Raw genomic sequence first — 13,649 nt, forward strand, 5'->3', positions numbered from 1 at the left:
TTGCTTGGTTTTAAAGTTAAACTTACTCTTTGCAATGTTCCTTGTTGCCTGGGAAAGACTGAGGATTAACATGTGCAAGGTTTATGAATTCATTTCTCTCCAAGCTTCCAACAAGTACACGAATTTTAGATTCAACTAGACCAACCCTAAGAAAAACCATCAAGTGATAGATTAGTTTGGTTTTACTGAATTAGGCACAACACTTGACTAGTTAGAATTTAGTAAGTGTTAAGACACCAGTCCGATTAACCAAACATAACAAGCAGCTAAAGTGGGATTGAAATACAGCAACCCAAAAGTTGGATCTCTCAAAATTTATGTTCACTTTAATTTAGGATTAGATGTGCCAAACTTTTGTCTTAAGCAATAATTTTCTAAAGGTACAAGTTCATAATAGCCATTAACTCCTAAATTAGTTAAAATATGGCCCTTGCCATTCTAGTTTATGATATCAAGGAGTTGTAGGCTCAAGATACTACATTGCAAGGTTAGCATTGGTTGGTTGAATTGTAAGTGTGCAGAAAGAAGTCAGTTTGAAGCAAACTATACTTTGATTGATTGTTTCAGAAAAGGATATTTTGAAGTGTTCCTACACAGGGTAAGGTAAATAAATCTATGAGCACACTCCATTAGAATAAATAGAAATAGGTTAGACTATAGCTAGTAATGCCAATCAAGTTTTTCCTTTCAGTTGCTATTATGAAATAGTGTTCACAATTGAATCTTGTAGATCAGTTTAAAGCTTTTTGTTTAATTACTTTTCCACAGTCCATTAAAAGCTTACATTTACACAATTGTTTTTGAATCCTGCCTGCTTTTGGCACGGAATAGAAGGCAATGCTGTTGGCTAATGGTTGCTGTAGTTTAAATGGTTTTAGTATATCAGTGTTTCAACTCTCAATCTCAAAAATTTGATCCCATATATAGAACATTTAAAAATAGCTGATTTTTGAAACACAAGTTCCTATAAGGACAAATCCTGCAACATGCTGATATGATTGATCTTGGAGATTTAGGAGACTGAAGCTTAGTTGTAAGCCTCAGCATACACTTATAATTCAAAAGGAAGGAATAAGGAGAAATCGAGCATTTGGAAAGATATGAATTGAAAAGCCACCTTCATAGCAGTGATCACAGATAACAAATGGACTATACCAAGATCTCCCCGCTTCCTTCAGAGTCATCATAACAAGGGAGCTTTTTAGACAGCAGAGAGATTTACCCAAGGCCCCTCCCCAACCCCCCAAAAGAAAGAAAAAACCAAGAACATTTTTCCTTGTATCCTTTCCACAAGATTGCTTAGGTCTATCATCTTTCAAATCCTTCAGACTAATCACAATTCTGCACAGGCCATCATGACTGATGAGCTGAAGTTTTTCATCTTTATTTAAAATGGTAAGCTTTATGATTAAACTGGTCACTTGATGCATTATGGTCTTCATCTGCGTTTTAATTGCAAGTTACATTGTGCAGACAGCATGCCTTCTGCTTGCTCACCACCAGAATAGTTGGGCAGCACTTACACTAACATATCACCTTATTAGTGCTCATTATTGCTTGTGATGTTTTGAGAAATTGCCCCACAACCACCACATTTCTCTACCTTTTCCTAGAGAATCCTAGTAAGCTTTTCCATATTTAAAAAACACACCTCTATGTTCAAATGCACTAATATATTTAATCCCAAGATGCATAGTTTTAAACAAAGGAGTTTAGTGCTTTGCCGTTTTCCTTATTCTAAGAAAATCCTACTTGTAGCCATGTTTCAACTGAAAAAGAATCAACCCATAATGTTAAAGAAAAGCTTACCATTCTAAATGATGCTCTTCAGTAGAGGCACTAGCCATCAGCACAATATAATGCCTGAAAAACATTAAAATAGTTTAGCTCCTGTCTGAGATCAGAGTTTATTTGTCAAACTCAGATGAGAAAACAATACAATAATTTCAAGACATGGACATGAAGGTAGTCATAGTTCTGGTAAAATATGATCTATGAGTAATAAAAAAACTTCCCAGATTAGATTTAACTGAAAACAGATTTAAAAGACCATTTTCCACCGAACTCAAAGCATGCATATGCAGTTTACTCTTGTATTAGTTTAATGATTATTGAACCTTGTTGCTTAACCATCTAGCATTATACTGATTGAACCTCTCTCATCCTGAACTCTTGTCCAGCAACATCTAATCTAGCCTGACTTTAGCTAGCCAGCCAATCACCCATTGTTGGTGTGGCCAAGTTTCCTGTGGTCCCATAAAGTTTGTTTATAGCCACCAGTCCCAGCTCTCAGTGTTCTGTGCGCTTATTTTGCTGTAATTTACTCCTAAGAGCTCAGTAAGCAAATAAAGCATTGGTAATGTGCTAGACTATATTGAAATCCCATGATCTGGCAAATTGTCTTGCCCGGCACCAGTCAGGTCCTGAGTGTGCCAGATGAGGGGTTCAACCTGTACTACATTTTAAATAAGGTGCAATCCCAAAACATGAATGCAGTTTGAAAATTTAATCTCCCCAAGACAATGGGCTATTTTAACTGTTTTAGAATGCATCTCAGTAGAACACTATGTACAACCAATGTTTTCTTCCTTTAGGATAGGTACCAATATGCCTAACTCTACACGCTGTACTCTACTCACTACCATAGGACAGTGCATGGCCTTCTAGTGTCCGTATGGTTTAGGCAAGTAGAGCAGAGTAAGTCTCTTACAGATGTGAAGCCCCAAGGTATATAACCTATGGCTCTCTGCAGTGCTTCCCAGTTACTCTGTTTTAGCTGTGTAGCATCTACATTCTTGGAATGCATCCCCTGACAGACTTTCATGGCCACCTGTAGCTACACGTGCTCTGCATGCCACCATATGGCTAGCCATAGGCTAGCAGTTATACTCCATGCGTGAACTAAGTAGTGTTTGATATGTTTAGGATATATTTAATGTAAGAGTTCAGCAATTTCAACTTAAGTGGAAATGAGCCTCCTCCAACTCTTTCTTCAAACTATTTTAAGCAACATTAGGAAGTAGTGAAAGCATTTTCCATGAGTACAAAAGTAAAAGATTCTCTTGATAAAGAGCAGTCTACATTTCACATATACTTCATTCTCATTCACTGGCTAGAACAGGGATGGAAGAAAATGAAGTCCGTATAGCCAAAACAACAACTACAATAGTCATACCAACTGGGAAAATCATTAAGAGCAAAAAAAATATTCCAATTGCATTGTAGTTCAATATTTCAAACACTTAAATGAATTTCACACATACTTGTACTTCTGAAAAAAGTTTGGTGGTTCAAGGAGTTTTGGCCAGTCTGATTTTCCTTGGAGGATTTCATCTGTGACAGCAAGACCTGTGTTGAAAAAAACAAGTCTGCTATATTATAATTTTTGTAGTCCATTAATCTGAAGAGGTAAGCATATTAAATTTCTACCCAACTCTTAGTTATCACATCTTTGATATCCTTGTATGAAAAGAATACGAAAGCTAGCAATTATCACCCTGCATGGTTAACTGAAGAACAGAAAAAAAGGCAGGCATGCCCCCTTGCAGAGACCTACAATCATCTCTATACACTTTGGAAAATTGACCACTTGCATTACTATGCTAGCCCAGATGGATTCCTAGAAGCGAGAAACAGAAGAGACTTTGATCATCGGCTCCATCCTGATGGTAGGGTAGGATTGGTCCCAAGAGCATATAATTGGTTAACAAATTTGTTTTAAACTCAGGGATAAGACTGAGCATACTTTTCCTTAGCATCTAATTACTATGTCTTTTTAAAAATATATGTAAAAGGCAGAGAGATTTGAAGTGATTTACCTTGCTTGAATTCCTCTACCATAACTGCTCGTGTTGAAGTAGAAACATTATATGTAGAATTCTGCTGTGGATAGGCTGGTGTGATTATGGGCATTAGATGATATCTGTCAGATGGGTTTACCTGTGACATTAGAGGAGTTCCAGTTAGAGCGTTTAAACTGATTATAAATTAAGTAAGATACACCACCTACATACCCTAGGGTCCCAGACAGGCAAATTTAGATTGCTATCTTCAGGTTGTTTGAGCAACACAGGATTTGGCCATTCCCTGTGCAAGAGACAAAAGAATGACTATCATGTATAGCTTTGTCAATATAAGTAAGTTTTCTTTAAAATTACATAAAATGGGGACAACTTAGCCACTCCTACAGGAAGTATTTATACTTACCATTTTGAAAAAATTAGGAAGAATTTGTGAACAAGAGTAGATGCCAATGCATTTGGATAGAGCTGACACGTTCTTGCTACCAACATTGCCCAGGAAACACCACCAAGAAATCCCAGTACATTTGAATAAATACCACGTCCTAGAACAGATAAGTTGTGAAGTTAGCCTTTATTCTTTCAGTGTGCAAGAAGGTTTCCTTCCAAACTTTGGGCTCTAGGCAAGATTAAACAAAACTGGTTACAACCCAACCTTTACAGTTTATACTTAGTTGTATCACATCTAAGTATTTCCAGTTATAAGCCAAAAAAAAAAGATTAATTCCAATTCCCCATTTTTCACACTAAGGGAAACTGCAGACCCCATACATACTTGCAATTATGCAGACCAACAAGAGTGCTCTTTGGCTCTGTGTTTTGCACTGATTCCTGCACTTTCCTGGGCAGGTACAGAGGGAAGCCTTTCAAAATTTGTTCTAAGCACCATCCCTGCTCATTCAAGGCTTGTGAGTTGATGGACCTGAATCTGATTACATAAAGATTGAGCAAAATCTACATGTGAAAGGGAAGACAGCATCTTTAGCCAATGAGCATTTTTCAGCTTTTTCCCCCTTCAGACTTGCTCAGATTCCAGCTGGACCGAGGAAAGAAAGTACTTGTAGCGAGTTTAGCAACTCATCTCCCTGGCTTCATAGGGATTTCAAGCCAATCCAGGTCCTGCTCAACACCCAGAGCTTTGTTTTGATAAAGGCTTGGTAACAATATTTTTTCCCCATGAAATTTTGTGAAAGCTTCACCAGTTTTGGATCAGTAGATTCCTCCCACAAAGGGAGATTGAGATGGGGGAAAAAATTGCAAAGAGGTTTCTCAAGTTCCCATACTGTCTGTTGCACATGATTAGCTACAAGCTTTTCAATCCTAGGGCTTGTCTACACTACCACCCTCCTTCAAAGGGAACATGGTAAGTAGAGTGTGGGGAGTTCATTAATGAAGTGCTGTGCTGCATATGTAGCACGTCATTAAGCAAATTCTCCCCCCCACACTCCCTCAAGCAACTTCAAAGTACCAGCTCGTGTCTAGCCGCAGCTCATCTGCCAGTACTTCAGAGTGCCCAGGGTACTTCAAAGTATTAGCAGGTGAGCCATGGCTAGACACGGGGGCAGGGGGAAATTTGCTTAATGATGTGCTGCGTATGCAGCGCAGCACTTCATTCATGAACTCCCAACACCCTGCTTACCATTCTCCCTTCAAGGAGGTGGTAGTGTAGACTCAGCATCTTGTATTTCAGACCAACCTAGATCACAGGCTAGTAATTAGAGTTTTAATTCAAAAATGAAAACCAGATCTGAGAACACTTCATGATTATTTTCCCCGTTGGGGGTGGATAAAGAGTAGCCCTTGCTATTAAAGCAGCAACACATCTAGAACAGCAAGACTTTTTGGGTCATCATCCATTTAAACATTAGCCAGACAAGATTAATTCTGTTCATGTCAGTAGAGTCATCCATTTAACATCCAGTTTATGACTCCTCAAGTTGCAATTTATTTCAAGCTACACAAAATTGATCCTGGAGGCACTTACGTGAGAGAGAGAGAGAGATACATAAGTCATCTACTTGTGACCCAGTTTGAGATCAGCTCTGCGTATTCACTTTCACAATGAACCATTGGATGGAACTTTCAGTAGTTCACCTTCCCCCTTCTACTAGTGCCCTCAGCACTCAAGCATGTAGCTATAAAAGTGAGCACAGCCTTGTGCACACCTGCTCTGTTCCTTCCACAATTAGGGCAGAGTACAGTACTTTTACTTAGTTTGAACTCCACAAAAGAGGAATTTGGGTGGAGAACACAAGTACGCAGAGTCCTTTTGGAACAACAGAATCGTGAATTTACTTTAATTTCTTCGTTGAATGTCCTCTGCATATTTCCACTTGGATAGTTTGCACAAGTAATATGTCACAATATCCTAATTGGATAGAAATTGAAACCCTGCCCTACCAGGCTGAGCATCAGATCTAGTGGCTAAACTTAAGTGTAGTGAAAATGTGAACTGAACCCTTAAGTTGCAGCTCTAATCTTTCAATAAGGATCTCAGACCTAAAATACTTTGTGGAAGGTAGAAGTCCTAAACTCCTCAGTCATGGTTAGGTAGTAAAATAAGGATCTATGTTCATTTAAATAATGCAATCCAGATACACTTAGCATGGAGTGGACACAACTGATTTTCATGCTAACCAATCCATGTGTGTATGATAAAAAATCCTTTGAGGCTTAAGTACCACCTTGCCTTACAAAGAGTTGTTAAAAGCCATCAAGGCCTACAATTAATCATCTTCTAGCTTAGCAGTTCTCACACTGTGGGTCAGGACCGGAACACCACCTTCTTAAGGGGTTCTCAGAACCAGCTGGGGACTGGGGTCAAAGCGTGAGCCCTCAGGATGCAGCCCTGGGTGGAAGGGCTCAAGTTACAGGCCCTAACCTGGGGCTGAGCCCTAGGGCTTGGCCCCATCCCTGGCTTCAGGTGCTAATTTGTTGTCAAAGTAGTTGTGGTGCTATGACACGTGTGAATCCCTGTTCTGATGGAAGAGGGTGCTATTCTAAAAGGCTCTATTTATGGAGAGATGAAAAAAGTTTAAGAGATGTCTAAATGGAGACAAAGGCTGTGGCCACACTAGCCCCTCCTTTTGGAAGGGCTATGGTAACGTGGCACTTCAGAATATGCTAATAACGTTCTGCCATGAATATGCCGTGCCTCATTAGCATAATTGCAGCCACTCACACTTCAAAACTTCTGGTTTTGAAACACATGCTGCCTGGGTAGCCGGGGGCCTTTTGAAATCAGGGGGTCATTTTGAAAGCCCCTTCTTCCCAAAACCAGATGGGAAGAAGGGGCTTTTGAAATCAGGGGGCCAAAATCTATTAATATCAAATTTAGATAATCATGGAGGAACTGGATTTCTGACAATGCAAAATACCTTTATTTAAAAAAAAACAAAAAAAAAAGTATGTGAAAATATAGATTTGCATCAATAGGACTAGGAAACGTGGCTGTCATCACTAAATAGACCATTTGGAACTGGAGCTTGGTGCTGAGGCACTTTCACCATCCTAGTTTTGAATCCAGAAGTACTCTGAACCCCCACATCCCTATCTTCACATCTCTTCAACACCTGTAATCCTAGAAGGATGGCACTCAAAGCCTCTGCAATAAGAGGGTTTAGAGTTTGTTTGGTCTCTTTCCAGCTTGGAGAAAGAATGCCCTATAGTAGAAGATGAAGGGGAATTCTTTTCCCCAAGCATTTAAGATTTCTAGCATGGGTGTCTGACTGCACAGCATGTCGTCTCTAAAGCCACGCTGCTTCATCTTCAGATCTCCCAGGGATACCTGTACTAAGTCACCTGAACTGTCCTAAGATCTAATCTAACACTATTAACTTTAGTTAATCTTAAAAAAAAAAAAAAAAGAAATGCCTACGCCCACCAAGGCGCTTAGCAAGAAAGACGGAATTCAGAGATCCAGAGAAGTCCGTATACATCCGTCTGCTGCAATTGGATGGGGACTCAGGCAGCATTTGCTGCCAAAGCGTCAGAGTGCACAGCGTGGGCATAGCAGCATTCTAAGCAGAAAATGCCATTGTCCAAAGTTCACTGGTTGGCACAACCCACGAGTGAAACTGTACAGATGACACTCAAAGGAGAATGTTAGTTAAGTTTATATAATCTGCTGTGCAAATAGACATAGAAAAGTAGAGGATTATATGAAAAGGCGGCATTCAGCAGTTCACATGACAAAGCATGTGTATATATTTAAGCTACTTTGACCCCCCAGTAAGACATTAGCTTCACCTCACACACAACTATTTACCTACCATCATGACTGCTTAATACTTTATGAATGTTTACTATATTTCAAAAGTAAATTTTGTTCAGACATTCTGAAGAGGTCTAAAGAAAAATAGAACAATAGATTGGAAGGGACCTCAAGAGGTCAAGTCCAGTCCCCTGCCCTCACAGCAGGACCCATTCTAAAGACATTCTTATTCAGGATCACATACACAGCCAGTTTGGCATTTTAAAAGATTTCTAGGTTATATCATGTCATATCTCAGGTGGCTAGACATGTTATTCTCAGCCTTTAGCTATCTCGACTTTTCGTGACCTTTTTAAGGCCAATTAAGCTTCTTGGTAGATCAAGAATGAATGTTTTACTCACGTTTTGCCCACAGTTTAATTGCTCTAAGAGTTAGCCTGAAGTTCTCCTTGTTTGGCACTAAATGCAGAATTTCATCAGTAACTCTGCAACCTAGAAGCAAGATTTAAATTGCAGTTTAATGCTCAGGTTTTACTAGCTGACCACTTTTTGCCTTGGTGAAAGTAAGCATTGCATAACAGACATACGAAGGATTTCTCAGACTGGCTGATGTACTGCACGGTACACTAAAACAGAATCCCAGTGAAGTAATTCTGTTTTAAATCTACCTTTAGTTTCTGTGTAATACCTAGCAAGAAATATACTGAGAGTATATCTCCTTTGTTTTGTTAGTAAAAATCATCTTTAAGACTATGATTTGGATACCTGTGTCCTAGAGGAGGTTCTATGTATAGGCATATGTATGACAACTGAGAGGGTAAGCTATCAAAGATAGCAGTTGGTTTTCAAGCTCTCTCATAAAAGGGGGTTAAGAGTCTGGCGTTACCCCACAGGAAGACATTGCAAGTGTGTCTTCCTGGGTTCCAAAAAGGAGTTTTCACTTGGGTGGTGGCAGCTACCTCCCAAGGTCAGGGAATCTGATCTTGGGAATCTTGTAAGCAGAAGCCTGTAGAAGCACAAGATTTTTTTAAAATATCTGTTGCTGGCCCTCACCTTCTGCACTCAGTGCTAGAGTGGGGAACAACCTCGACAGGAGTTGCTATCTGCCGCAGGGAGGTAGGGGTGTGGGTGAAGTGTTAGGATGACCTGGCCTGTGTATTTCAGAGGTCATCTCTTCCCTCTCATCCCATTCCCTTGTGACTGAGAGCAGTTTGGCCCCTGCTGCCTGCACAGTGTTGAAAGGCAGAGAATGTCTCCAAGCTGCTGCTGGCCACCAGCATAGAAGAGCCACCTCCTGTTCCCCGGCTAAGTGTGGGCAGAAAGGTGTTAAGCCCTAAGGATGCGCTGTGCTCTGCTCCAGGGCTCTGAATCTGTCTGTAGGAACTTCAGTGAAGCTGGTCAGAGAGGTGGCTCAGCAGGAGAGGGTGCAGAAGGGACAGAGAAGCGTCTTATGCCCTGGGGACAGAACCTAGGGTGGGAAACTTAAGAAGGTGCTACACCTGCAGGCTGCTGTGGAACCCAGGAGGCTGGGGTGCAAACAGGCTGGAAGTGCTTCCCACCTGTTAGAGAGCTTAGTGCAGGTGTGGAGAAACTTCCACATGCCAGCGCTGTGTGCGGTTTTGGCACATTGCAGGGCTTGGCTCCTCCTGGCCAGATCCTGGAACTATAGGATCTTGAGCTTTCCCTGACTTCCACCCCAGCCAGAGGCAGTGGGGAAAGGCAGGAGGCTACTGGGTGTTGGTAAGCTGAATGATCCAACTAGTGGCTAATTCTCCACACAGGAGTACAAAGGAGTATGTAATTTATAAACAAAATAATTACAATTCAAAATTTTACAAAGATGTCTTATCCCACAGGAATAATAGTTACCAGATTTAAGATCAAAACAGACATTACCATTTAAGCTGCGTATACATCTTATATCCAGGCTTCTTAGCCGTGAATCATCTCGAAGATCCAAGTTATCAGAAATAGTCTGTACAGCCAGCCTTGCAAACACAAGATCAATCTTGGAGAAAAATTTAAAGCACATTCTTTTCAGCAATAGGTAAGTAAGCTGAAGTAACAGTTTTAAGTTCTCCTAATAGAATGCTACACTAGGCACATCTGGAGAGTTCAGACATTAAGATTTAGGGAATCAGATAGAATTAAGAAAACATATTGAAACTGTCATGAGGTACATTTTTTGAGGGTGGAAACATTTGCTTCATCTGGGATTTCATATTTTTTCTTTTGACAGAAAAAATAAATTTCACCCTTCTCCCCCAAAGGAAAAAGGGCCCTTTTGCCTAGAATTTAAGTTTCAAAAGAAACATTTTTAAAAAAGTAGAAATTCTCAAATTGACAAAAAAAATTGAACTTTACTATGCAAGACATCAACTCCTTTCTTTAAGGATTGAGCCAACACTGCTATACTTCTCTAAAGGCTGGCTTGTTTTCTTTCTGGACTAATTGGTTTCTGTGATATTGAGGCTACATTCATCCCGCATGTTCTACAAAAACTTGTCTTTTAACAAAAAGCATAATCTTTGAACACACACAAGTCAGCATTACAGTTCATATTTCATAGTAAAGATTCAGGACCAGATTCCACAGCCTGTTAAAGCTTCAAGTCTCCAAAGCAGAACCTTCCCACTATGTCTGAGAATCCTTGAGTGACGCAGAACCACAATAGCACCCTCATGCTACCCTCACCCCCACCGAGACCCAGCATATGCGTGATGGTCAGGGTGTTTGTGGCGCTGATCCGTGCATGCAGGAACAGTGAACGTGACACACACAAGTCTTCAGAAGTAGACCAGCACAACTGAAATCAGGGAAATGCAAGGCTAGCTTAAAGTTAAACCATTAAGTGGTGCCAAGTAACAGTAAGACTGAAGCATGTGGGTCTTGAAATTGTTCCAGTACTGCTGTATTTTTTCATTATGTGAAAAAAATATCCGTAACTCAGGCCAGGAACTTCTGCCCCCTTGCCCCCCCCCCCCACCCCTTTTTTTTTTTTTAAAAAAGGAACAATTACCAGATGCTTCTTAGTACTGTTTCTTCCTCCCCTAGTCTGATTTTTTACTTTTTGATTTAGCCACGTCAGCAACACTGTACCAATCTGCCAACTGTTGTGTTTTTCTACAAGGTATCTGACTACAAGTGTAAGTGTGCTGCTCTATGTATTATAACTTGCCAAAACATTAAGGCAGGGGTACAGCACAAAGTGGGAGGTGGGCCCAGAAGGCATGAAATTTCACAACCGGGGCACAGCATGATCAGCTGCTGGGTGTCAGGCTCATCCAGATTGTTAAAAATGTTGAAATATGTTCCTATTTTTATGTGTGTGTGTTCACATGTATATAACAGTTAATAAAGTTTACTTTTCACATACATTTTTCTTACACGTGCCCAAAGTTGCTTTTTCTCCTCCATAGAAAAACAGAACATTAGATTGGAAGGGACCTCAAGAGGTCAAGTCCAGTCCCCTGCCCTCACAGCAGGACCAAGTACCATCTAGACCATCCCCAATAAGTGTCTATCTGCTCTTAAATACCTCCAATGATGGAGATTCCAAAACCTCCCTAGGCAATTTAATTCCAGTGTTTAACCACCCTGTAATTCGGAAGTTTTTCCTAATGCCCAACCTAAATCTTCCTTACTGCAGTTTATGCCCATTATTTCTTGTCCTATACTTAGAGGCCAAGGAGAACAATTTCTCCCTCCCCCCGTAACACTCTTAGGTACTTATAAACCACTATCATGTCCCTCTAAGTCTTCTTTCTAAACTAAAGCAGCCCAATTTTTTGTCTGCCTCATAGCAAATGTTCTCTAGACCCTTAAATCATTCTTGTTGATCTTCGCTAGACCTTCTCCAATTTCTCCACTTCCCTCTTGAAACATGGTGCCCAAAACTGGACACAATCCAGCTGAAGCCTAATCTGTGCAGAGTAGAGCAGAATGACGACTCATTGGCTACATCTACATTTGGAGAAATCTTCAAAATAGCATAATGGCCATTTGGGAGAATACTAATGAGGTGCCAAAACGCATATTCAGTGTCTTATTAGAATGTTACTGGCCACAGCACTTCGTAATTGCTGCTTTTCACTCCTGCATGGCTAGTCCAGATGGGGGCCCTTTTTGAAAGGACCCTGCCAACTTTGAAATCCCCTTATTCCTATCTGCTGATCATGCATGGCTCACCTACATGGAGTCCTTTTCAGAAGGACCCTGCACATTTCAAAATCTCCTTATTCCTATAACCTATTCGTTGCAGCATCTTATTAGCATATCCCAGTGTGTTTCATTAGCATCCCCCTTTTGAAAGGAGGGTGCTCGTGTAGACACAGCCACTAAGTGGAGTACTTTGCATTTGTCCTTATTAAACTTCCTCCTATTTACTCAGACCATTTCTCCTGTTTGTCCAGATTTTGAATTATGTGCCTATCCTCCAAAGCAGCTGCAGCTCCTGCCAGCTTGGTATCATCTGCAAGCTTACTAAGTATGCTTTCTATGCCAATAGCTAGACAGTTGAAGTCTGCAAAACCTCACTTGGTATGTACTTTCAGCATGATTGTAAATTGTTAATTACCCTCTGAGAAGGGTTATCCAGCCAGTTATGCACTCACTTTAAAGTAGATCCATTTAAGTTGTATTTACCCAGTTTATTGATGAGAAGAACATAAGAGATCATATCAAACACTTTAGTAAAGTTTAGGTATATCACATCCACTACTTCTCCCTTATCCACAAGGCTTGTTATCCTAGCAAAGAAAGCTATCAGATTGGTTTGGCACAATTTGTTCTTTACAAATCCATGCTGGCTCTTAGCTATCACTTTAGTTTCTTCCAGATGTTTGCAGATCAATTCCTTAATTACTTGCTCCATTATCTTTCTGGGCACAGAAATTAAACTGGTCCGTAATTCCCTGGGTTGCTCTTATTCCCCTTTTTATAGATGGGCACTGTACTTGCCCTTTTCCAGTCTTCTGGAATCTCCTCTGACTTCCAGGACTTTTCAAAGATGATAGCTAAAGGTTTAGATAGCTCCTACTTCAGCTCCTTGAGTATTCTGGGATGCATTTCATCAGGCCCTGGTGACTTGCAGACAGCTGAGTCATTTTTAACTTTTTTTAAATGTTATCATCTAAACATACCCCTTTCCCACCACCATTCACTAGGTAAGGTATTCTTTTGTTGGACTTCTTGGTGAAGACCGAAACAAAGAAATCATTAAGCACCTCTGCCATTTCCAAGTTTTCTGATATTGTTTCTCCCTCCTCTCTGAGCAGCGGATCTACCTGGTCCTTTGTCTTCCTCTTTGTTATAATATAGTTGTACTCATTAGTTCATGTGAACATAGACAAAATGTGTCTGTTTGGATTACATTAGACAGCTTTTGGTGGGGAGTTGGCAAGAGCTGCTAATTGCAGGAATGAAAAGTTGGGCCTGAAGTAAAGATTGCTTACTCCTGCCTTAAAGCAATAGAGTAATTGAAGTCATTTTTGGGGAAGTGGCAATCTGACCTGTTTATAATGAAAACAGTGCTTAATCCCCAAACCACATGATTTTGTTTAGATAGTGATCCAAAACAGGAGTGATTCCAAGAAGCCTCAATTGTTACTGATGCTTTCTGAAACACTCATTTCATA

At 40.3% G+C, this 13,649-nt stretch overlaps 1 protein-coding gene across 1 annotated transcript in view; it reads right to left on the minus strand.

The window, feature by feature from the left end:
* Window positions 1-13,649, minus strand: part of PAPOLG (poly(A) polymerase gamma) — a 47,224-nt gene that overhangs the window by 19,185 nt on the left and 14,390 nt on the right. Inside the window, exons 7-14 of the mRNA XM_074988493.1 lie at window positions 9,910-10,021; window positions 8,416-8,505; window positions 4,207-4,345; window positions 4,014-4,086; window positions 3,819-3,939; window positions 3,264-3,348; window positions 1,810-1,863; window positions 27-146 (exon numbers count right to left, since the gene is read on the minus strand). Coding sequence (XP_074844594.1) covers window positions 27-146; window positions 1,810-1,863; window positions 3,264-3,348; window positions 3,819-3,939; window positions 4,014-4,086; window positions 4,207-4,345; window positions 8,416-8,505; window positions 9,910-10,021 — 794 coding nt within the window. The remainder of the gene's footprint in view (window positions 1-26; window positions 147-1,809; window positions 1,864-3,263; window positions 3,349-3,818; window positions 3,940-4,013; window positions 4,087-4,206; window positions 4,346-8,415; window positions 8,506-9,909; window positions 10,022-13,649) is intronic.

The sequence above is a fragment of the Carettochelys insculpta genome, chromosome 3, assembly GCF_033958435.1.
Source record: "Carettochelys insculpta isolate YL-2023 chromosome 3, ASM3395843v1, whole genome shotgun sequence".
Lineage (NCBI taxonomy): Eukaryota > Metazoa > Chordata > Testudines > Carettochelyidae > Carettochelys > Carettochelys insculpta.